We start from the raw sequence: 22,180 nt of genomic DNA, 5'->3' as shown, positions 1-22,180 counted from the left end.
TCTTTTCAAGATTCTTCCATTTGTCTTGAAAAGTAAAAGCAGTTTTGTTTAGTTCATCTTAAGACTTTTAAAAAACGCACATGATTTAAAATCCTTTACCACTGTTAACATCACTCTGCATTTATCAGTATTTACCTCTCCTTTGGCGTTATCATGTGCCACTGAGGAATTGTTGGCAGAATTTAACAACCTAAAAGGGAAAAAAGAACCAAAAATCACATGTGGTTAAAGTAGGAGGCCAGTTTCTAAAACAATTAGAGACAATCAGAGAGAACGAGGAGGATTTACTGGTCCTCTTTGAAGTAGGTGAAGCCAACAAACGGTAGCTGATTTCCGACGAAAGCCTTAGGTGTGGGGAATGTTTCGACATCGCCTTTGTCGTCTTCGATCTCGTCAAAATTACTGGTGTCTATGTCGCTGCTCAGCTCTGGGACCACCGGGGCGACAGCTGGTCAGAAAGAAGGGGGTGGGGGAAAAATGAAAACTTCTGGAAAAGAAAGTGAGAGGAGAGCAAAGCTTTAAACTCGTACTGTCCCTGATGGTGTCAAACGTCCACTGGTCGTTCTTGAAGAACGGGTGCCGTTTGATTTCCTCCACTCCGTTTCTGCCCAACCGTACGTCTCTAAAAAAAACCCCAAAAAAAACATTGGTATTAGTGATGAACTTGGAATAAATTTTACATAAAAGACAAAAAAAAAAGATTGTTCCCCACCTGTCAGTCAGGAAGGCACAGATTATACTCTTGGCATCTTTGGAGATGTCCACATCGTCGGGAAAGTTTAGGGAGTTCTTGTGGTCCATGATCTTACTGTACGTTCCCACCAAAGAGTCGGCATAGAATGGAGTGTCGCCTGAAAGGCAGCAGGCGGTGATGAAACACAAACACTTTCACGTCCTTTCAAGATATGAATGAGACGATGAAAGGCGCCACTCACCCACAAGCATCTCGAAAATGAAGACGCCTACGGACCACCAGTCGCATTCCCTCCCGTAAAACCCATCTCCTCCCTGAGACTTCAGCACCTCTGGAGAGATGTAGTCCGGAGTGCCGACGGCTGTGTCGCAATGGACCATCCCCGTCTGCAGCAGCAAAAATAACCGAGTAAGATCTGCAAACTGGGAATCCAACAGCTGACATGTATTTTTGTTGTTCTGATTCTCTGTTTTTTTGTGGAAACGTTCTGATTTTAATGTTTAAGGTAGGAACAACCAACTAAAACAATAAACACAGAACGGTATTTTAAGTCCTAACTTATAATCAGTTCTATTGCTTATGATGTTACATAAATGAACACCAAATATCACTTTCTCATGAATTAGAATATTACACAGGAACAGTAAAAAAAAAAAAAAAAAAAAAAAAGATTTAATACAGAAAACTTTTTGTTACAGTCTACAAAGACAAGGGGGAATCTGCTGAGGGTACCAATGATTTCCTCTCCAAGGAGGACTGGCCACCAAAGGTCACTGCTAAAGAAGCTGGTTGTTGACAGTGTTGCATCCAAGTTGACACGAATATAAAGTTGAGTGGAAGGATAAATTGTGGTAAAAAAAAAAGGTACCCTAATAAAAAGGGATAATCCATGCAGAAGTGGTAAGTGAAAATACTCTATACTAACAATATTCAACAGGCTGATATTTCTCTATTAAAATAAAAAATGTTTCCGAGAAATTGTATTTCTGGGGTTGTATTAATTGTGAGCCAATAATAATCAAAACTGACAGAGGTAAATGTTTAAAATGTGTGACGAACGAGTTTACGTTTTACATTGAATTACTGAAATATAGCAAATACTGAACAATTTCCCCATGTACAGAGGTGGCTTGGAATATCATCCACAAATCATCCCATCCTAAAGACAACTGTGCAGTGTTTCATCTTTTCTATTCGCAATTCATACCAGGACTGCATGAGACTAATTTGCTTTTTTTATTAATTTTTTTTACTTAAAAATTGTACAAATCAAAACCGAAAACACAGAGGTTAACAATAACCGCCACAGTTAATTTCAGCTTGCTTATTTGCAAAACAAAACCCGCTTTTGTTTTGATTTCACTGCATAATTATCCTGATGAGCTACAAAGACCTTGGACTGATGCAGCTGGAGGAACAGAAAGTGCCGTCAGTGAACTGCAACGAGCCGACTCACAGAGTCCATCTTCATGCAGGTCCCGAAGTCGGCCAGCTTCAGGTGTCCGTGTTGGTCCAGCAGCATGTTGTCCGGCTTGACATCGCGGTGGATGAATCCCATGGAGTGGATGGAGTCCAGAGCCATCACCACCTCTGCTGCGTAGAACTTGGCCCATTTCTCGGGAACGTCGTAGGTGCTGGTGAGGTTGACCAGGTCCCCTCCTGGCATGTACTCCATCACCATGTAGAGGTAGTGCTCGTCTTGGAAGGCACAGCACAACTAAACAGGAAAATAGTCAAACACATCCAGAAGACACTGCTGTAATCAAATCCACAAACATACGAGCTTCAGACATTCTTAGAAGGAAGTGAAAATGTTGAATATTTCACACCTGTACAACCCAGGGACTGTTGGCAAAGGCCATGATGTCTCTCTCTTCCCAGAAGAACGCCGAGTCGGAGCGCTTGATCATCTCGAACTTACTCAGCAGCTTCATGGCGTAAACTTTCCGGGACGGTTTGTGTCGGACCTGAACAATCACAATAAAAAACAATCTGAAACCAGCTGTGTGGCTTTTGTGGGCACCAGTATGAGACGATCTCGGTCAGAAAGGATGGCCTTCTCTCTGTACTACAACTTCCTCTATGTCGGATCTGACAGACAGGTTACCCAGGTTCCTCTTGAATACTGTGAGCAGTAAAGGACCTGTGGAGAGTGTCTGAACTCCGGAGATCCCCACTGTGGCTGGTGTGTCCTGCATAACATATGATCTCAAAGGAATCGATGTGAGAGTGCAGATGAGCCGTATCGTTTTGCTCCAAAAGTTGCTCGTCTCTAAAATTTGTAATTCATTTTTGTCTTTTGATTCCTCATCAGTTACTAAAGTCAAGGCTGACCTTGGGTTCACTTGCACAGTTTAGGGTTCAGTTCTGAGTCCATTTCTCTACAACTCAACTGTCGCACATCTTTTCCAATTCCACAAACAATTGTGACAAATCTCCATGGCTCAATTTGCAACTTAACCCATATGTTTTACTCTTGTTTCCTACTTGCTCACTTATGGCAGAATTATTTGATATCATTTCAAAGATGCTTTCAATGACCATTATTCATTCCCCACATGTTGCTGTAATTGGACTTCCGGTTTACCTCGAATCAATTAGACATTTTAGCGTTAATTTTCTTACTGGCAAGACGCCGTCTCCTCCTTCGCTGGAAGTCAATTAAAGCTCCTTCCAGCACTCAGTGGCTCAATTACACCAAGACTTTTCTGAAGTTGGAGAACATTCGATATTCACTGAAAGATAGCTGATCGGTTTTATAACATGTGACGTCCCTTCCTCCTGACATTCTTCCACTTCCTTCGTTCCCTGCTCCCTCATTGATAAACACTCCACATCCTCTTACTATTTTTTATTCACTAATATGAGTAGCTAAAGAACTTTTTATTCATTTATTCAATTACTACACATAAGTATTTATTTGTTATTCATATTTTAATTGCGTACATTGTTTTTTCCACTTGATTACATTTTTGAGGTCCAAAGCAGAAAAGTAAGTGTTATAGGAGGTGGTTTGTTGTGAAATCCTCAGATTATCCAGAGATGAAATGGAAAGTGATGATGGATTAAAGATTCTCTTAAACTTTGGCTTCCTACACCGTCTTCATTGAAATTTGCGTTTTATTTAAATGCTGCAGAATGTAAAGCACGATAGACAGAATTCAAGCTTTAGTCTATTTCAGTAGGTTGACATTTCTAAATGAATATTAATTAGTGTCATGTAATATTCTAACTCACTAACAAACAGAATTCTGAGTTTTCTATCAATACAAGCCACAATGAAGGCACGTTGTGGTCATCATCACCGCTTAGAGAGCAGTTTATGGTAATATAAAGCTATTCATGTCTTCAGCAGATCAATACTCACCAACTGGACTTCACCAAACGCCCCTCGCCCGATGATTTTAACTTTTTCAAAGTCTTCAGACTTCATCTGAAGATTTCGAAGCTCCCTGATAATGTTCTCATCTGGAATAAAAATTAACAGAATATAAAGATCAAGTCACTTTATAAAGTTTTGTTCAAGGCTTTTAATTAAGGAATTATAAAACTACTCACATCTGTTTAAGAAGGTCTCAATGTTTTTGTTCTTTCGTAGTGCCGGGTAGTCCAAATCCAGGACCAGAGCGTTTATCGAATCCTGAAAAACATGGGAATCAATCAGACTGACCATGCAGCAGCTATTAGCAACAAGCAAACAAATGTACAGCAAAGGCTGTTTTTAAAACAGTAAGTTTTCTCTCCATTTTCCTCCTCCTGTCAGTTTTTATTAAAACCCTGGTGACTCACCAGCGCTGACAGTTGCAGCTGAGCCGTTACGTAACAGAGCAGAACACATGAAGTAACATCATGCTGCAAAGTGCGAATCATGACCAATCACTTCTGTGCTCTAAATGTGTGGGAACCTTCACAACACCTGCAGGGAACCGCATCCTGATTTACAGCTGAGGTGTTGGGTGAAAGAGCCCACCCAACACCAGCCACCACTCACTCAGACTCAGCACTACCAGAAACACCTGCTGCCACTTCTGAGGGTTTATTTTTCTGCTTTCTCGCAGAAACATCTCGGCATCGGTGATAGTCTGAATGAAACTGAGCAGCTTTTCCCTGAGCACACAAACAGAGAAACACCTAACCCAAGGCTGAGACAGAGGAGGTGACTAATTCCTCCGTCTGCCTGCTTCAGTCTGTCTTTGATCAATGAGCACATTGTCTGCTCATAACCTTTCGAAAACAGTCGATTCCATGTGAGATGAGTCCCCTCAACACAGCGAGGACAGATTCCCTATTTACCACATGGCCCAGATAGCTACTGCAAACTAATTAGAAAACATCGAAAAAGCTCTTTAGCAAGAAAGTGCTCTAGTCATTATCGACTCAATCTCTCTGCTTTTTATCCCATTCTAACAAATGAGAAAAAAGAAACTTTCCTATCCAATATGGATGAGAGGGATAGGATACATGAATGAAAAGATGGATGGAGAGGTGCAAATAAGATAAATAAAATATAAGCACCTCATTCCCACCGTTTATGGTGTTAGGTCTACGATGCCTTGGACTCTGTGAACCATTTAAGAATACATGGGATTATTAATTATTTGAAATTGCAGAACTCTTTGATTAAACTGAAGATGAGCTTTCACTGCGTCTTAAAGCAGATCCATCCATCCATCCATCCATTTTCCTTCACCCTTGTCCCTCAGTGGGGTCGGGAGGGGTGCTGGTGCCTATCTCCAGCTCACGTTCCGGGCGAGAGGCGGGGTACACCCTGGACAGGTCGCCAGTCTGTCGCACTTAAAGCAGATCAATGATCCAAAATATACGACCTAACCTACACAGAATTTCTTCTCCAGACAGCATCGAGCTGAAGATAATTGAGAAATGTTAATGAAGACGACCAATAAGTGTTGCACTGCAGGCAAAACTGATGTTTGAAGTATTTACAGCAGTCCATCAGTAACAATATTGTTTCTGAATATAACCATACCCTTTTTAATCCCCCATACATCGTAGTTTGGTGAGTTTTTATTTAAAACGTAGCTTCAGAAAAATTCAGATTTTTCTCAGTGCTTTAATTTGCTTGCCAGTCACTTTAATTAGCTTTTTATTTTTAAATTAAAATTAAAGGGAGAAAGATCTAAAAGGTATTCCTGATGTGGTCTAAATTCTGATTCAGAAACTTTGTCAGTAGTTTAAGAAAATAAATGCAGAGACGACCTTTCGCAAAATCACGGAAGGAGAAAAAGTTTATTCTATGCCACAAGGGGAACAAAGGTTTTATTATTTTCATTTTTGGAAAGTAGAATAACTGAATTGTAAAAGTAACTTCAAATCTTCAGGCATGCGCTTTAAATAGACTGGTTAGGTTGTGGTCATTATTGACTGGACAATCAGCAATCAGTAAATCACCACAGGAACTCCTATTTAGAGCAGCTGTAGTTACAATTTTCAGTGTAAAAGCAGAAAAGCAGCACCAGCTTCAAAATGTTCAGCCTTCAGGTAAAAATCACCGGGACTGACTGAAGTTTAGTTTCTGAAAACAGTTTTTATAACTGAAGCTGGAGCTCGGGTAACATGGGGACGCTATTAAAGAAGAATGATGTTGGTCTCTAATCGGTGCATTGTGTAACAATAAGGAAGCCATCTATCAACCTCTGGCAGCTGTGCATTCCTGAACGGCTGCTGTTTAAGCGTTGAATCAAACTGGACCAAATTTGACCCTGCGCTGTGAATACTCTGGCTTTGTGGCACAACCCTCTTTAAATCTAACTCACTTCCTTTGATATGGTTTCCTCATCTTTCTCACTCCTTATCTCACTCTTCCTGCTCCCTCCATCGTTCCGTTCTCGGCTGAAGTCGGTCAGCGGTAAGCCGAGCTGAGCGCTCAGTTTCCTCATCACAGCATCACTTCCCCATTAAAGGTCTTACCTCACACAAAACTACTATTTAAGGACAAAAAAACATACACACACACACACACACCACACGGGCTGGAGGGGAGTTACCGAGTGTCGGCGTGCACACGCACACACGCATGCATGCGCGAGGATCTCCCAACGAGCGTGGGCAATACAGGAAATGATCCACCCCACCCCGGGGCCCGCAGATAATTTCACTGTGTCATGAAGCTGATCTCTGCTAGAAAGCCATTTCCTCTGAAGCTGCAGAATTTATCTACAACTAAAAAAGGAAAAAAACTGTATTATGAATGTATAATTTGGAATAGTTTACCAAGATAAGTAAGTAGCCACAGATAAAGTGGCTCTAAAAAGCGCCCTCTGAAAATGCCAACATCCGAGATGTAAAATGACAAGCAGGTTTTTCTTAGCAAGAAAATGTCAAAATATTTGTTAAAAATGCTGAAAATTGTCTGGCTTTCCAAAGGGCGGCATGCACGCAAATTTACTTATTTGTGACCGTTGGCTCATGAGGTTAAGCATTTTAAACAGAGTAAACTTCCTCTTGATCAGCTGAGTGGTGATGCTGATGGTTGATCGTTTTAAGCTCAGGAATAATCTGATGGGTTTTATACAAAATGTTCCTTTGAAGCTTTTTTCTTTTAGGACTGCTGCACTTAAGTTTACCAATAGTTTTTGCTTTTTACAAAAAAGTAATAATGACAAAGAATAAATCAGAAAGTTGTTAGTCAATGTTTTTGATTTTAGGAACTTCCACCCGAGAACAATGGAGGCTGTTCGTCATCCTGAGTGCTGGAATGTGAAATTTTTTTTTTTTTTTTTTTTGCTCAACCTGACGAACAACTTGAGATCTCGGTAGTTAATTTCCTCTTTGGTGCATTGTGCATAAATGAGGTTTAGACCTCAGACAGCTATGGTTTAGAGCAAACAAAATAATCTACAGTAGGTTTTTAAAGTGCATTGTTTCTGCATTCATGAGTAACCCTATTCTCAAATCAACAAAGTTGATGTAATTTTAATTCAGCATGCATTCAGGATCATCAAGCAACCGGTCTCCTTGTGGAAAATATAAGGTGTAAACATTTTTATTTACAGCTCTTATTTCTTTATATAAGAATTAACTCAGCAGCTCTAAATGCACGTCAAAATTAGCTTGATGCACGGCAAAAAATCAAATGTGATCATTTTTTATGTAATTGTACCTTGTTTTCTGGATGAAATATGAACACCACCAACCTCTGCAGCAATAGATATTATCAGCTTATTTTCTTCACTAAAATGAGAGCACTCAAATCATTCCAGAAACATAAAAAGAAAACAATACGTTCAATCCAGGAGATGTCTGAAAGAGCAGAAGGGGAAAAACTGAAACATTGTAAATGTTTTCTGTCAGACATTAGGATTAACAAAGCTGTCAGTGGGTATTAATCTGCTGCTGGGAGACATGAAAATGACTGCAAAACGGCTTCTCTGATTTGCATTACTAGAAACGACGCCTACAAGACTCCAGGGAACATTTCACCGCCTCTGAGTCATAGTACCTATTTATAAATATTAAATAACTAACTTACTAATGTCTGGAGAAGAGCGGAGCTGATTCAACTATTTAAATTTTAATAAACGTCCCTGACAGGACCTGGACTTATTCAACTCACGTTATTGAGCAAATGAAAGCCTGAGTAAAATTTAAAAAAACTGACCAAATTCAGGTTTGTACATTTTGAGAAGAGGAAAGGAAATCCAAGGACAAATATAACCCGGATTGTTAAGCACAAGCATTGGGAATCAACATAACTATAAGGTTGCAGTTTTCTGGAAGTTTGTTCCAGATTAGAGAAGAAGAAAAAGTGAACGTTGCCTCTGCAGCTTTGGTTCTGATTCTGAGGATGAGGATGCACAATAGCCTTTTTGGCGATGTCCCACTGGGCAGAGGCACAGAATCGGCTCTTGAGACCATAAATCTCCCTTCAAGCCCAAGAACACCTTTGGATCCCCCAGAACAGATGACAGTATGTCGCAGCTGAAAGGCACGTCTGGGTTTTCCTCCTGGATCTGTTTTCAGAGATCGCCGTGTTCGTTTTTGTTTATTGTGGAACAGTACCAGCAAACCCATCTGAGTCTGCATGCTCCAAGTTCAGCGTCTGAAAGAAAAACTGCAAGCTGAGAGGTAACCTGCTGTAAACGTGAAATTAGAAGCCTTAAATCCTAATTAGCATTAATTACATACGATCTAAAACCTTTTTAGTCTATACTCATCAATTAAATGCCAAGTAAAAGGCACCTTCTGTGCATGAGGAAGTGATCTACTTATCCAGAACACAAGGTTTTAAACAAATTACTGTTGATACAAGTAATTAAAAGCTACACAGCAAGCTCCTTCAGCGCAGTGTCACAAATCTCATGGAAGGCATGTTAACAACCCGGCCTTAGTATCTCCCTGAGCTAATACAGGAGTATATATATCTTATCAGAGTGAGTGGGTCTATATCTTTCAGGTGGGTGTTTATCTATTGTTATATTGTCATCCAGCTACTTGGTTATGGCCTGTTGCTTAGCAGCTGCAAAACAAGAAAAAGTTGGAGCTACAACGAAGAGGCAGGCAGGAATTTATTAGAGCTCCTTTCTGTACCTTATATTCTTATTAACAAAATCTTGTGTTGACATCGCCCTGCTTCCACTCTTTATCACTCTCTAAAAAGGATGTGGATCTCTTAGACAGGAATGCAATGTTGCTAAAACTAAAAGATGCATTGAGGAAAAAAAAAAAAAACACCCCGATTATGCATGCTACGCGTCCCAGCCTCCCCGCAACCCGTCTCATCGGCAGGCATGTGGAACGGCAAAACAGCAGCTCTGGGCTTTAAAAGGACTGCGGAAAAAAGTTAAATGTTTTGATTAAATTCCAGCAATTTTAAAAATAGTCACGCAGATAAACGGCAGAGACGGGCAGAGCCAGGGGACCGTGCCAGGCAGGACCAATAAACTCTTTGACAGAGACCCGAAAGCAGGAATCCTGGGCTCGCAAATAGCACAGTAATGTCTCCATGGGGAATAACAACAGCATGTCTTATTCATGCCTCTGACAGATTTCTGTCCCATGCTCCTGTGCCCTTCACATTTTTGGCACCCACGCTTTTATTATGAAGCATACCGAGGAAGGTGCCAGAAAAACAGCAAGAAAGGGGGACAACGCACAAGTTCCTGCAGCAGGCCCAAACTGCTCAGACTAACCAGCCTTACTCTACGCTTACAGTACCTTATGCAACCTGAAATGTGTGGGTGATATCGAGTCCAGAGGACGACATACCAACAGCAGTAACCCACATGATTTAAGCTCAGACTCGTTTTGCTAAATTTAAATTCATAAAATTTAAGAGAGGACTAAATGTTCCCAGTGCTAATCCTTCTTCTTCATAGCTTCTGTAATGCAGTCTAAAATACGAGACATGGTGACCCATTCCTCTGCTTGTAGTCAATGCCAGTTTGTATGCTTCTGTTGATCCAACCGTGGTTGGATCAACAGAAGCAGAGCTTAATCCCATGATTCTCAATGGGGTTACTGCTGCTGATACTGGATACTGGTCGGAATTGGTAATTTTCTGACCTTTGGGCCACCGTGGTATCACCTTTGCCTCCGGAGACTGTACTCAGTTGAACTGAAAAATACATTACTAAACTGCTCCTGGATTGTTGGAAGAAGCTGTTCTTGATCCTACTCTATCTCCGTGGCCGTTTTGTTGGACAGAGTTGGGAGGAAGCCCACTCCTTTGGATGAGAAGCAACCCCACACATGGATCGTATCAGACTGCGTAACTTTTGGCATCACATAGGACTCATTTTAGCTCTCGTCTTTTTCTCTCTTGACAAATGATTTACAAAATTTCCCAAACAATCAGAGAGGGGAGTCATCATATAAAATAACTATTCAACTCTTGTGCTGTCCATCCTTGTACTGTCAGCAGGACTTCAGTAAGTGACTGGTGTTTGTCTCGGACCGGAGCGACTTGTTTGCAGAGATGGTTAGTGTCCAAAGGTCTTCACTTTAATGTAATCAAATTAAAAGCACTGCCTGCCAATAATGAACAATATCTGTATGGGTGGCAATGTTATTCTGAAGTTCAGTACTCAGAACGAGATGCCCTGGAGATCAATTTTGGCCTTCATTCCTGCAACTGAACATCTCTCGGTGCAGTTCTTGAGAATCCAGAAAACTTTTCTCTCAGCTGCAGTTTTCTTCACATTTACTGTAAATGTGAAGACAACACTAAATGTTGCTTGTGTTGGAGGTATTCATTTCTAACAAAGTAAGACAAAAATGACGTCCAAGCATATAATAATCAGCATATTCTATTTTTAACCTCGGGAAATTATACAATTACATCAGATTAATCTACTGATATTTTAAAATCTAAGATCTTCTAAGTATAATTTCAGATGTTTTGTGACAGTATTTAGGCCAAAAAATGGTTTTAAAATAGAAACCACTCAGACTAAAGGAACAGTCCAACTGGGCTTGATTTCAGTTTTAATCATTAGGGATGGCTAAATTTTTATATACATATTTGTATTGCCACAGACTATTTGAATTATGACTGCCAGATTCAACAGTGCAGCAGTGAGCTCGACAGAGCACACACAAGTGTTCTTGTTTGGGTTCGTTAAAGGAAACTGTGAACTGACAGACAATCCAAAGCTGTTTGGTAATGCATTGAATTGTTCGAATGCTGCTGCTGACTGCACACAATGCTGCTTGTTGTCGCTAAGATCAACAGAATAATGCATCTGCTTGTGAAAATGAATGCAAAAGTCCCTGAATCAGTACATGAGAGTGTGTAGGAGGTTGTGTTTCACCATCGGGTTGTGATGGAGAGATAAAACAGAGGCCAGATGGATAAAGTGGTGTGAATGTGTGGGAGCCTTCTGTTCTCTTCTGCCCTCTTCTCTCCCATTTTAAACTAAAAATAAGACTCGGGTATCAAACTCTTCAAGATGGTATAAACCAGAAGGTGAGACATGCAGTGATGGGGAACAATGCAGTGAGGAATTGTTATGGCTGGGGATGTTTTCAAATTAATTGCTACAACAAGCAAAAAGTTTTCATGAAATATTAAGTTATTTGAACAAATTACCATAATTTAAACCAAAGTCTTTACTCAAACATGGACTAAAACAAATTCAAAAATTGATTTGATCAGGCCTAACTGGCTGGTTGAAAAAAAAAAAAAACAGCCAGATGTTTTTCCAATCGGTAAACATTCTTCAGAGATGAAGTTGTTACTGTAAGATGGAGTAAAAGAGAGCTTGTCTCAGTGGTGTGTAAATATGAATTAAGCCATAAAAAAGAAACTATAGTTTATTCAGGATGCAAGAGAGAAAAGGAGATGAAGAGTTTCCACAGATGCCAGGAAGAATAAACAGCATTTAAAAAGTTGATGTTTTATCCTTCTCAGTTTTCAACTTTGACCTGTCATGGAGCTGGCTGGATTTGAAAAAGGGTGGCCACCTTCTGGAAATCACAGAGTTGAGGAAACGAAGGCGCATTCTTTAGGTAATAATTAGAGAATAATGTTACTGTTAATGCTATCTATGTGCCACAGCATAAAATGCTAAACTAGGAAAAGCCACTTGAAAATGTCAAGTAACGAATCATTGCCATTTTAGAAAATAGAAAAACCACATTTTAAAGTAACCAGGCATGCAGTTTTCTCTGCATCCACTGATCTTTAAAAAGCCTGAGCTGCCGATTCCAACTTTGGCCGATACCAATTTTTTTGTCTGAAATATCGCTAAATAAAGCAAGAAAGTTGCCAAGTTGGCAACAATTGTCACCAGTTGACTACTGTTAACTGTACATATGTAGACATGACCTGGTGGGCCAGTCTATCAGTCAAACCTCTCTCAAAGGAGAGCATAAGAGGACAGTTGTTGATATTTAGACCTTTGCATAGGTACAAGATCGGTTTCACATGCAAGTATTGGTCGATCACTGATCTCCCAAAAAAAGAAAATCGGCGTGCCCCTAAAAGTAATGGTTCCCTCACCTTTGACTCCAAATATAAATACCCAAAGGCTGTTCACAACAGAGGCTAAACAAGAAAGTACTTTAAATAATGTTCCTATACCTTCTTACACTATAGTTCTAAAAGAGAAATCATAATCGGCTAAAATCATTATCTGGTATGCATCAGAAAATGTACATTTTGCAACACTTTCTACTCCAATTTTCCTGTTTCCCCTACAGGAACTTGTTGAAGCAAGCTGTTTCTTCACAAAATGAGTAAGCCTTCAAAGAATTAAAGGGCTGCTGTGAGATTTAACAGCTGTAAAAACAAAGCAGCTCAAAGTTATTAGATTCACCAGCAACAACACTCTTTTGCCTGCACTACCCATGGTGATGGCAGTAAAGGAAACCGTAGAGAAAACTGATATAAACAATCCCAAAAACGAAAATAACCAAATGTATTCTGAACATCTATACGGCCTTTAGCAAGCACGAGGTCCCCACTTGTCCAGCTGAGGTTCATGGATGAACGCAACTAAAAGTGAACATAGCCATGGCTGTGTTGGTTGCTGGGAGACTGAAGGAGTATTGAATGGTCAGGTTGTAGTCTGAATACAGTCTGTACCTGGGAGGTCGTTAATCAAAAGGCCAGATGTCATATTTACTCATAAGAATTGTTATCCACCTGAAAAGTGTATGCAATATGAATATTCCAAAAAACAGCCTACTCAGCCGTAAATATTAGCTCATTATTTAATTATTCTGCATTCAGGTTGTATGTGGCAGGAGTATATTTGATGTATTTCATTTAGTAAGGGTAAACCTGTTTAAGAAACTAAAGTGGAAGCTTTAGTTATTAAAGAAGTTATTAAGAAGCTACAAGTTGTTATACATTTATTGAAAGTCATATCATTTTTGCAACATTCACCAAAATTTTCTCATATCGCATTCTTTCCAATAATATGACAATCTTATTTATATGATTCATATGCTTAGGCTTCAGAGCCTAGGTATGATCAGTTTGAGAAAATCAAAAAGAAAAAAACCCCAAAAAACTCATACATCTGAGATACATTTAACTGGTGGAGATATCCAGGGAAGATGTTCTCTTTCCCTGGATATCCCGAAATATCCTTGGAAAGTGCTTAGTCAGGTTATAAAGATTTTAACTTGAGTGCAGATGGCTTGCTTTTGACAAACTAGAGCCAGCTATGCAATAATAGATCTGGAAGCAGCCTGCCATGTTGAAGGCTTCACGTGTGCAAAGATTCTGCTTCTCAGTAAGACACCAGACAGGGAAAATAGCTAGCTAAGAAATTTAGAGTGGTTTATTTGGACCAATTAAACACTTCAGTTTGTGCTGATGAAAGATTAGTGGCTAATTTGTGGTAGAGTAGTTGTCCTGTAATCAAGGTTGAAGGTTCGAGTCCAGCTTTCTCCTGTCATGCATCACTGTATAAATGTGTGTGTGTGTGTGTGTGTGTGTGTGTGTGTGTGTGTGTGTGTGTGTGTGTGCATTTGCAAATAGGTAAATGTGTCCATCAAAGATTAAATAATAGTCTCTATTTGATACCCATATAATCAATCTGAAGTGTAATTCTTCATTCCTACTTTTGTTCATACTTAACCAAAAGTGAGAAATATTAAAACTCCACATTTTCCAAGACAGAACAGAGACCACAACACTTCTCAAAAAAAGACTATGATGGTTGCACTTCCGATCTTAATACAAGTCTTTAAAAAGAATCCCAAGGTGCTAAGAGCAGCTCAGCGATACATGACTTCACGATGCTCTGTATCTTTCCCTGCAGTGGAGCAAAACCTAAAAAAAGACCATGCAAAATGCTTAGAATCTCACCAAAGGAGGTGTGTAGCAGAGAGACTGGTTTGTTTTCAAGAAAAGGAAAAAAAAAAAACCTGACTGTGGCCACCGTCCCCCAGTGCCTTATAAGGCAGTGTTTCTTTTCAGCAAGCACTCTGAAGCTTAGACTTGAGAGCAAGTCAACTACACTCCAGAGATGAAGCAGATTTTAAGCTCGACTCTGAGAACAGGACGAGCTGGGCCTACAACGTCTTCTGCATAGACAGAGCAACACTTATGGGTTCAAAGCATGGAGGGGAATTAATGCGATAAGGGAAAATAAAGGGATTGAAGATGTTGAGCGAAAGGAGCAGCAGTAAAGGGTAGGAACAAGAAATTGACCACAGGGAAAGAAACAAACTAAAAGAGTGGCAGAACATCACACTACCTCCAAAGCATTAATATGGTCCATATAAACTTACACTTTGTTTATTAGATTACCTAGACACACTAGGTCTGCAGCCAAGTCGAAACACAATGAACTGGAGCTACAGTAGAAGTACCTGAAGAGAGTCTACTGAGCCTTTAGATTGGCAGGGAGAAAGAGACATGGTTGAAAAGTGAAAGAGGGAAAGTGCGGCCGTTCGTAGGGACTTTGAGCCGCATGTTCAGCTGCCAACTATTTACTCACTGAGGTCATTTCCTTTAGGACGTCAGGAAAGCAACATAACTTGCAATCAAGTGTCCGATTAATTTTGTATTTTTTTTTTATACTTCAAATCATCGCTTCTTTTGCTTGTCCTGAAACATGGCTCTCCAGACTAGCAATACATTCAGCAGTCAAATAAAGATCAGAGTTTACATGAGGGGAAGGTAGCTGAGACTTCAGGATCAGGAACGCAAAGAGAAGAAGCTTCTAAACCGATGAGAAAATCTGTCCTCGATGAGCAGTACATAAGGAAAGTGACAGTTCCTGCAGATTCCAATCGGTCCATTTTCTCAGGAGAGCCAGCTGCTTGGCAGCATCTGAACACATCCTCCTACACACCGACTTATAAGCAGAAACCTGAAGCAAATTACTGACTTTGTTTTGCTGAGCAGTAACTGAGAAGACCGACGAAAAGTCAACAGTTCAGCTTCTTCCAGTGAATGTCTTTTTTTAGCTGTTGCTAAGCTACAATAGCAGGGGCTGAGGTTATGAACAATTATCAAGGCACTTCAAGTATGTATGTTTTTATTCGACCTGCATGAGCGCCTGCCTGAGCTCTCTGTGTGTCTGAAGCCCACCCTGGACAATAAAACGTCTTGATCCCAGCGACAGCGGGGCGGCTAAAAATGGAAAACTGCAGCCTGTTTTCTCCTACGCAGGCTTCCTACTCCATCTCCTCTCTCTACACCTCCGTGTCCAGGATGTAAACACAACCGGAACTGAGTAATTTCTTTGGTGGACGTTTGTTGGGGGAGACCAGTACTGGGTCATAGTGAGGGAATTGAGATGGGGCTTTCAGGGGAAATAGATTGTACTTATTAATGGGGTTTAGAGAGGTTTCTTTTTTTTTAATAATGACCCAACAAATGTTGAGTATTTTCACAAACTATTTTTAGACAGCTGCAAGAAAGCACCAAAGCCATCTGAAATCCCTTTTGACCCCAAATTCAAAATTTTCCCATGTATTTTTCTTAACAACACAAAGTATCTTTTCATAAGGTTGATGTATTGAGTCTCAAAAAACTTAACACAGATGTATTGGGATTAACTTATTTTTACAGTACAAATAGGTTTCTAGATCTCTAAATTATACTTTGTTTTAAAAAAAAACAAGGAAATGCATTTATATGCATGTTAATAGTAAAGTCAGTTCTTTTTATAATTTAAATACTTCTGAAAATTCATACAACAGTTCAATGAAAAACCTCTTTCCTGTGTTTATTACTGTTTATCCAGTACATAAGACCTGTTTATTCAAACTGGTGTTTAACACTAGTACTGGGATGTTCTGATGTATTTTATGTGCTGTTTTTGTCTTCCCTGTTCTTTTTTAACATTTTATCATTTCTTTTTGAAAAATATGTAAAGAAGACAAAGCGAAACAATCCTTGAAGTAAAAAGAACACAGTGGATCGCCACATGTGTTTAGTTTGCTCTCTTGTTATCAATTCTGATAAGAGTTTTTTGACTATGTTCATCTTGAGTCCTTACCTTATGGTCAACCGTTTTATTACATTAATCTTAATCACAATTCTTTTTCAAGTCCTGCATTGAAGGATCTGCTTTGCACCATTTTCTTGTGATTGCTTTCTTGCAAGCTGCCAATTTAATTTTCAGTAAATAATGCGTAAATACTCAAAACTTGCTATTAAGTAGCCCAGAACGCTAATAATTACCTACTAAGTGTGTGTTTGTACACGTTTGTCTTGTGTCTCTGTGTTGACCTGTAATGAACTGGCGACCTGTACAGGCTGCACCCTGCCTCTCACCTCAAGACCCCTGGAGATAAGTTAGTTCTACTTGTTGCACAACATAAAAAGCAGAAAGGACAAAAAAAAAAACATGTAACCTCTGCAAAATAATCACATCAAAACTTCTGCTGAATGTGTCATTGTTGCTAAAATCCAAAAACCATGGAGAAAAACCACTAAAGCACAACAAAACACTTCAAGCCCATGTTTCTCCTCGTCTTTAAGGTTCTTAAATCCCATGGAAAAATGTTCATAACCAACTGGAACAAGAAATTGTTTTGGGAAGATCTTCCTTTCCCATTTAAGCCTAAAGTTATTACACACACACGCACGCACGCACGCACGCACACACGCACGCACGCGCGCGCGTATGCAAGTGAGAACTCACCAAGTCCAGCTGCACTTCTTCAGACACAATTACACCTCAGAGTTATGAATGACCCTTTTCCAACCCCATGTAGCATCACTGTACAGGCTCAGAATACTTCAGGTACTTCCGATATTTTGTTTCTTAGACAGGCTTCAGAATATATCAGAAGTGGACTTTTCACAGTACTCGTTCTAAATGAAAAGTAATAACGGCTAAAAATTGTTACAAGAAGAAAAACAAAACATTAAATCACATAAATATACAACTCTATTTTTACACAGTGTTATTCTTTCCCAAATACTAATTTACTTAAAAAAAAAAAACATTAAATTTTCAGGTGCATCAAAGGGTCCGTTATTTTACTATAAATAGTCGTGATAAAAAAAAAAAAAGAGAGCGAGTACGCCCTCTTTCAATTATAGAGTTTAACTTACACGAACATGAAAAGCATCTCAGATTAACCTTCCCCTTGTGCAAACTTTGGGCATCATTTGTTTGGATGCAGCTCCCTGCTAACCCTGCCGCTAGCCTTCCAGAGTGTCTCTTTCTTCGCAGTGAACAGATCATCTGGTCTTTACCAGGTGCTGAAATGATTTAAATCCAACTTCAAATGCACAAAAAACAACAGATTCCACACGGTCCATTTATTAAACAAAGATTAAGCTAAAATAAAAAAGCTGTGCAAACATCAAAGCCCAGCCTTTCTGCTTTTAGAGGATTTAAGAGGGAACATAGCAGCCAGGTCCTGCTAAACAAACCACTTGATTAAATGATGTGTGACTGACCACCTCTATAAAAAAAAAAAAAAAAACTTTTTGAGCATTGTTGCTCTGGAACAAACAGGTGAGTGATAACACAACTTCAAGGTGGAAAAACATCAGTGGCGACCTTAGAGCAGGTTGAGCGTCAAAGTCCTGAAACTTTTAGCTGCATCTCTGTTTCAACACAACCAGAGTCAAGTGAGCAGGGCCTGTATTCACAGAATCTTGAGACTAAAAGTAGCTCCTAGTTACCTCATTTTATGAAAATCATAGAATTTATGTTATTCTACCATTTTCCTTAGAATTTTACCTCTGTAAAGTAAAAGGTATTTAAAGAGCTGCTCAAGTGACAAAATGTTAGGAAATTTGAGGAGGACCAAGATGACAGGGAGGATGGCAGAAAGGAGACATGTTCTCCGTCAAATGGACAGATCTGTGTCAACAGCACACATTGCTTTTTGATGCTGTGTTGCAATTCATTCAGTTTTGCATCTATAGTCATCATCATGACACACTCTTCTTAATCCAGATTCAATGACTGGATCATTTCTATCAACTCATTACTGGGGGGTGCATTTGCACATTTGTGACTCATTTTGTATTAACCAATCTCAGTCTAAACTAGAACTTATTGACTATTTTTTTACAGAAAGACTCAATAAGCAAAAGCTACCAAGCCATGTTCTATGTTTAAGTGTAATTTCAATGACAGGAGTGGTTTGGTCCACACTCCTCACCAGTTGGAGGCAGTAATGCTCTATTAAATTGTTTACCAACCACCAATCAATCGATTAGTAGAAGAGCCAATCACAGTCCCCAGAAGACAGCATCACACCTATCAATGGGGTCAACCACACCTCCTCACTAAGACAGAAATTTCTGTTGTCTCCTCACTCAAAGTTGCTCTCAGTAGCCGACTGAATCACGCTTAAGCTATGACTCCTTGGCAGGAATTTTTAGGCTGAGATAGGATCTCTCTGAGGACTGAGAATCTTTGAGAAAACAGGCTCTGGTCATTAGCAGGATTCTGCAGGACCAGACTGAATGCTGAGGACGCAAGAAGAGTGTTGGATCAGGGACATACCTACATGTCTCAGGACATGTAGGTATGACCTCTGCCTCAGAGAAACAACTGTTGCTACTTAATAATCCGGGAACTATTACAAACTATTGGAACGCCATCATTCTCCAGAGAAAAATGCTGGCCACAAGTGAAACACATTTGCCAGTTGCCAGTCAGAGTGTGAAACAAGGTCAGAGTGTGAAATGCTCAGAGAAGTGAGAATATACTTCACAGACTTTACAGATCTCAGTTCATATTTTAAAGGTTAAAGTTCATGACAAGATAGTTAGAAAAAGACAGACCAGGTATGGCATGTTTCAAGGTTTCTATCGCTAGCTGTCATTGGAAATTACCCTGACAGGCTGTCAGAGACTAAAAGGACAACCGTTTATTTATGCATATTGCATAAACACACACCTAATGTTTTTAGAGAGAACCCATGGTTGCATGGAGAGAACATGCAAACTTCATGCAGAAAGACTCTTGGTCAGGTTTTCAACCCACAAGCTTCTTGCATCAATGCAAGAAGCTGGTGGTTGATGCATGGTGGTCCACCACCATGCATCCCACCAGGTTTAGTAGACATCATGTTGGGAGTATTTCTGCAGCTTCATGCACTATTATGTGCGTCTTTCAAGTATAGTAGTGGAAATTCATTAACTTGGGCTTGGCCACCTTGCGGCCATTGAATCCAGTAAATCTGAAATGCTGAAGCTTGACTCAAACTACTTTCAACTCATCAACATGACAATAATCCCAAACATGGCAGCAAATATTGAACAGATTTGCTGTGGAAAGGTGTTGCAATGGCCCAATTAACATCCAGATCTAAACCTATTGTAAATCTGTGGTGGGATGCAACGAACTGAAGCAACATTGGAAATAAGAGTGAGCCATAATTCTTCCAAAGCAATGATTTGTTAGAAAACAAAGTGACTAAAGTTACTGCTGCTAAACTTGGTTTTATCATGTCCACAGAACCAAAAGACTGTTTATTTTGGTCTCACAATAATAATTTTGTGTATTCCTTTATCAAATTAAATCATGTCAGTGACAAATATGTTGTTGTTGATGGAATATTTTGACAACTGTTTGGAAAGTAAGCTCCAAAGGAGAGAACTGGTTTTACCAGAGACAGTGTGCAACCGGTTATTAACCTCATGTGCAGACATAACAGGGGTACAGGCGGGAGTTTTGGCCGGAAATATTAGTCCCAGAGAGCACTCCAGCAGCGACATTCTCCTGCAGTTAATCCTAATCTGCAGACACGCTTCAAAGAGCCCCAAACTGCACTGTCTGCTCTGCGTCTTAACTATTAATCAGGCCTGTCTGAAGTGCATCCACAGCCTCCTTCTAACCGTGCCTTTATTAAAGGTGAACATTACAACAAGGTGTCCGATTTCTCAGAGGTGCTCGCTGCCAAAAGTGTGCATATATGTGTCTTAGGTTACAGACACCATCATTAATAAACCATCCAAGCAGACTTACCAGCAAACTTTCCAGGTTTATGGCTGATCTGGGGTCTCTGATCATGTCCTCCAGCCTCTTCAGCCGGTTTTCCATCCTCTTCTCGGCGCCCAGCGACATGGCTGATGAACACAAAGTTTCTCTGGGATTAATAAGAAAGTTTTCCCCCTGAACTGTGTGGAGTTTACATGGGAGCCCCTCTTTTGTTCCTGGCTAACGGCCGGAGGCCTGGAGGAGCAGCCTTTGGGCTCTCAGCCCACCCAAATAGCTCCAAACAACTGGAATACTGACCAAAAAACGTAAAACAAAAATGGGTTTAAATATTCCCAAAAGGAGTTGTCCAAAACTAGCGACTAAGCTAGTTTCGATTGTTTCAATACGACCACGGTGTTGAGTTTTCACCTCCCGTTGAGTGAAAGATGCATTTTTCCCTCAACTCGGTTTGAAAGTTTTAATTTGGAGATAGCAACAGGCAGCAGGGCGTTTTCTCAGCGCCTCCCCCTAGCTTCTTTCCTGCCTCTGTGGGTTTCGACCGCTTAGAAATCCCGACTTTAGAAGAAAATTCCGCCATTCAACACCGTCCGAGTCGCAGTTTGTCCGCGCCGCTGTCACAAGTCACCCGAAAAGCGGCTGTTATGTCCGTTCTCTGGCAAACAACACTTCCCCGTCTGAAATTCTTCAAGCATTTTGTCGTTTATCCTCCTCCTCTTCTTCCCTCCTCCTCCTCCTCTCCTCGACTCAAACACGGCCACAGGGATGGACACAGAGGGGAGGAAAGTTTGGAGTCTTATCCGTAGAGAGAAGCCCTCCTTCTAGCACACTTTGCATCTACTGAAGTCGAAGTGTCTCTCCTCCCCCTGACATCAACGCAAAAGAACTCAATTTCCCATAAGCCCCTCTGCCCTGTCCGCCAATATGGATGGAGGGTGTTTTGAGCCTCTTTACAGAATGCAGAACGAGCAGGAACAGTTTCCTCATTGTAAAATGTAAACGATAGACCAAAACTAATTTCACCATGACCAGACGTTTAAATGTAACATAAAAACACAGCCCCTTTTTTTTAAACTGTGTAATATTAGTTTAGAATAACTATTCATTTTTAGCTTAGTTAGGGTTATCACAATGCCAGAATAATGAAAGAGATTATTTTTTAGAAAAGTTCAACTTTCTTATAAACAGATTAAATATTGTGGTTACGTTATTACTGATCAATTGGATGGTGATGATAATATACAGAAAGATGCATGAGCTGCTAGAGTAGTGGAAAAGGCCCCAAGAAATGAACAGCTACTAATCCTTAGGCTCCTCTAAACATGTTTGAAATCTAAAACAGCCATAGATTTTAACATTTGTTTAATTAGAATGGAAATACGTTTAAATTTGATTTAATCTGTCCATGTTGACCGCTGGAGATAGGAACATGCACACCTTGTGACCCCACAAGGTCGCAAGGTGTGAATGTATCCATGTTGGAGAATGGATAGATCTATCCATGTTGGAGAATGGATAGATGTTTCGCTATAAATAAATTAAAAGATTTTAAAATGTTTAATATTCAAATTTAAAATGCAAACAAACTGACAAGTTTACCTTGTGAATGTGCAAAGACTTCATCGTTTGTTTATTGTTTTACCATAGCTACAAT

The 22,180-nt window shown here is 40.0% G+C and overlaps 1 protein-coding gene across 2 annotated transcripts in view; it reads right to left on the bottom strand.

Moving 5' to 3' along the window:
- The window catches only part of rock2a (rho-associated, coiled-coil containing protein kinase 2a), a 36,245-nt gene extending 14,846 nt beyond the window's left edge, over positions 1-21,399 (bottom strand). The window contains exons 1-10 of one of the 2 annotated variants that reach the window (XM_088002318.1): positions 20,557-21,399; positions 4,253-4,334; positions 4,062-4,162; positions 2,524-2,661; positions 2,151-2,411; positions 936-1,080; positions 713-851; positions 531-622; positions 289-448; positions 136-190 (exon numbers count right to left, since the gene is read on the bottom strand). In XM_088002318.1, the coding sequence (XP_087858444.1) occupies positions 136-190; positions 289-448; positions 531-622; positions 713-851; positions 936-1,080; positions 2,151-2,411; positions 2,524-2,661; positions 4,062-4,162; positions 4,253-4,334; positions 20,557-20,655 (1,272 nt within the window). In that variant the 5' untranslated portion in view covers positions 20,656-21,399. The remainder of the gene's footprint in view (positions 1-135; positions 191-288; positions 449-530; positions 623-712; positions 852-935; positions 1,081-2,150; positions 2,412-2,523; positions 2,662-4,061; positions 4,163-4,252; positions 4,335-20,556) is intronic. The other variant, XM_014976191.2, reaches the window with a different exon arrangement.
- Between the last annotated feature and the right edge of the window lie 781 nt (positions 21,400-22,180).

The sequence above is a fragment of the Poecilia mexicana genome, unplaced genomic scaffold, assembly GCF_051168715.1.
Source record: "Poecilia mexicana isolate PSO_F unplaced genomic scaffold, ASM5116871v1 scaffold_22, whole genome shotgun sequence".
Classification (NCBI taxonomy): Eukaryota; Metazoa; Chordata; class Actinopteri; order Cyprinodontiformes; family Poeciliidae; genus Poecilia; species Poecilia mexicana.
Note: the sequence above shows the minus strand (reverse complement) of the source record. Positions and strands in the feature narration are given on the sequence as shown.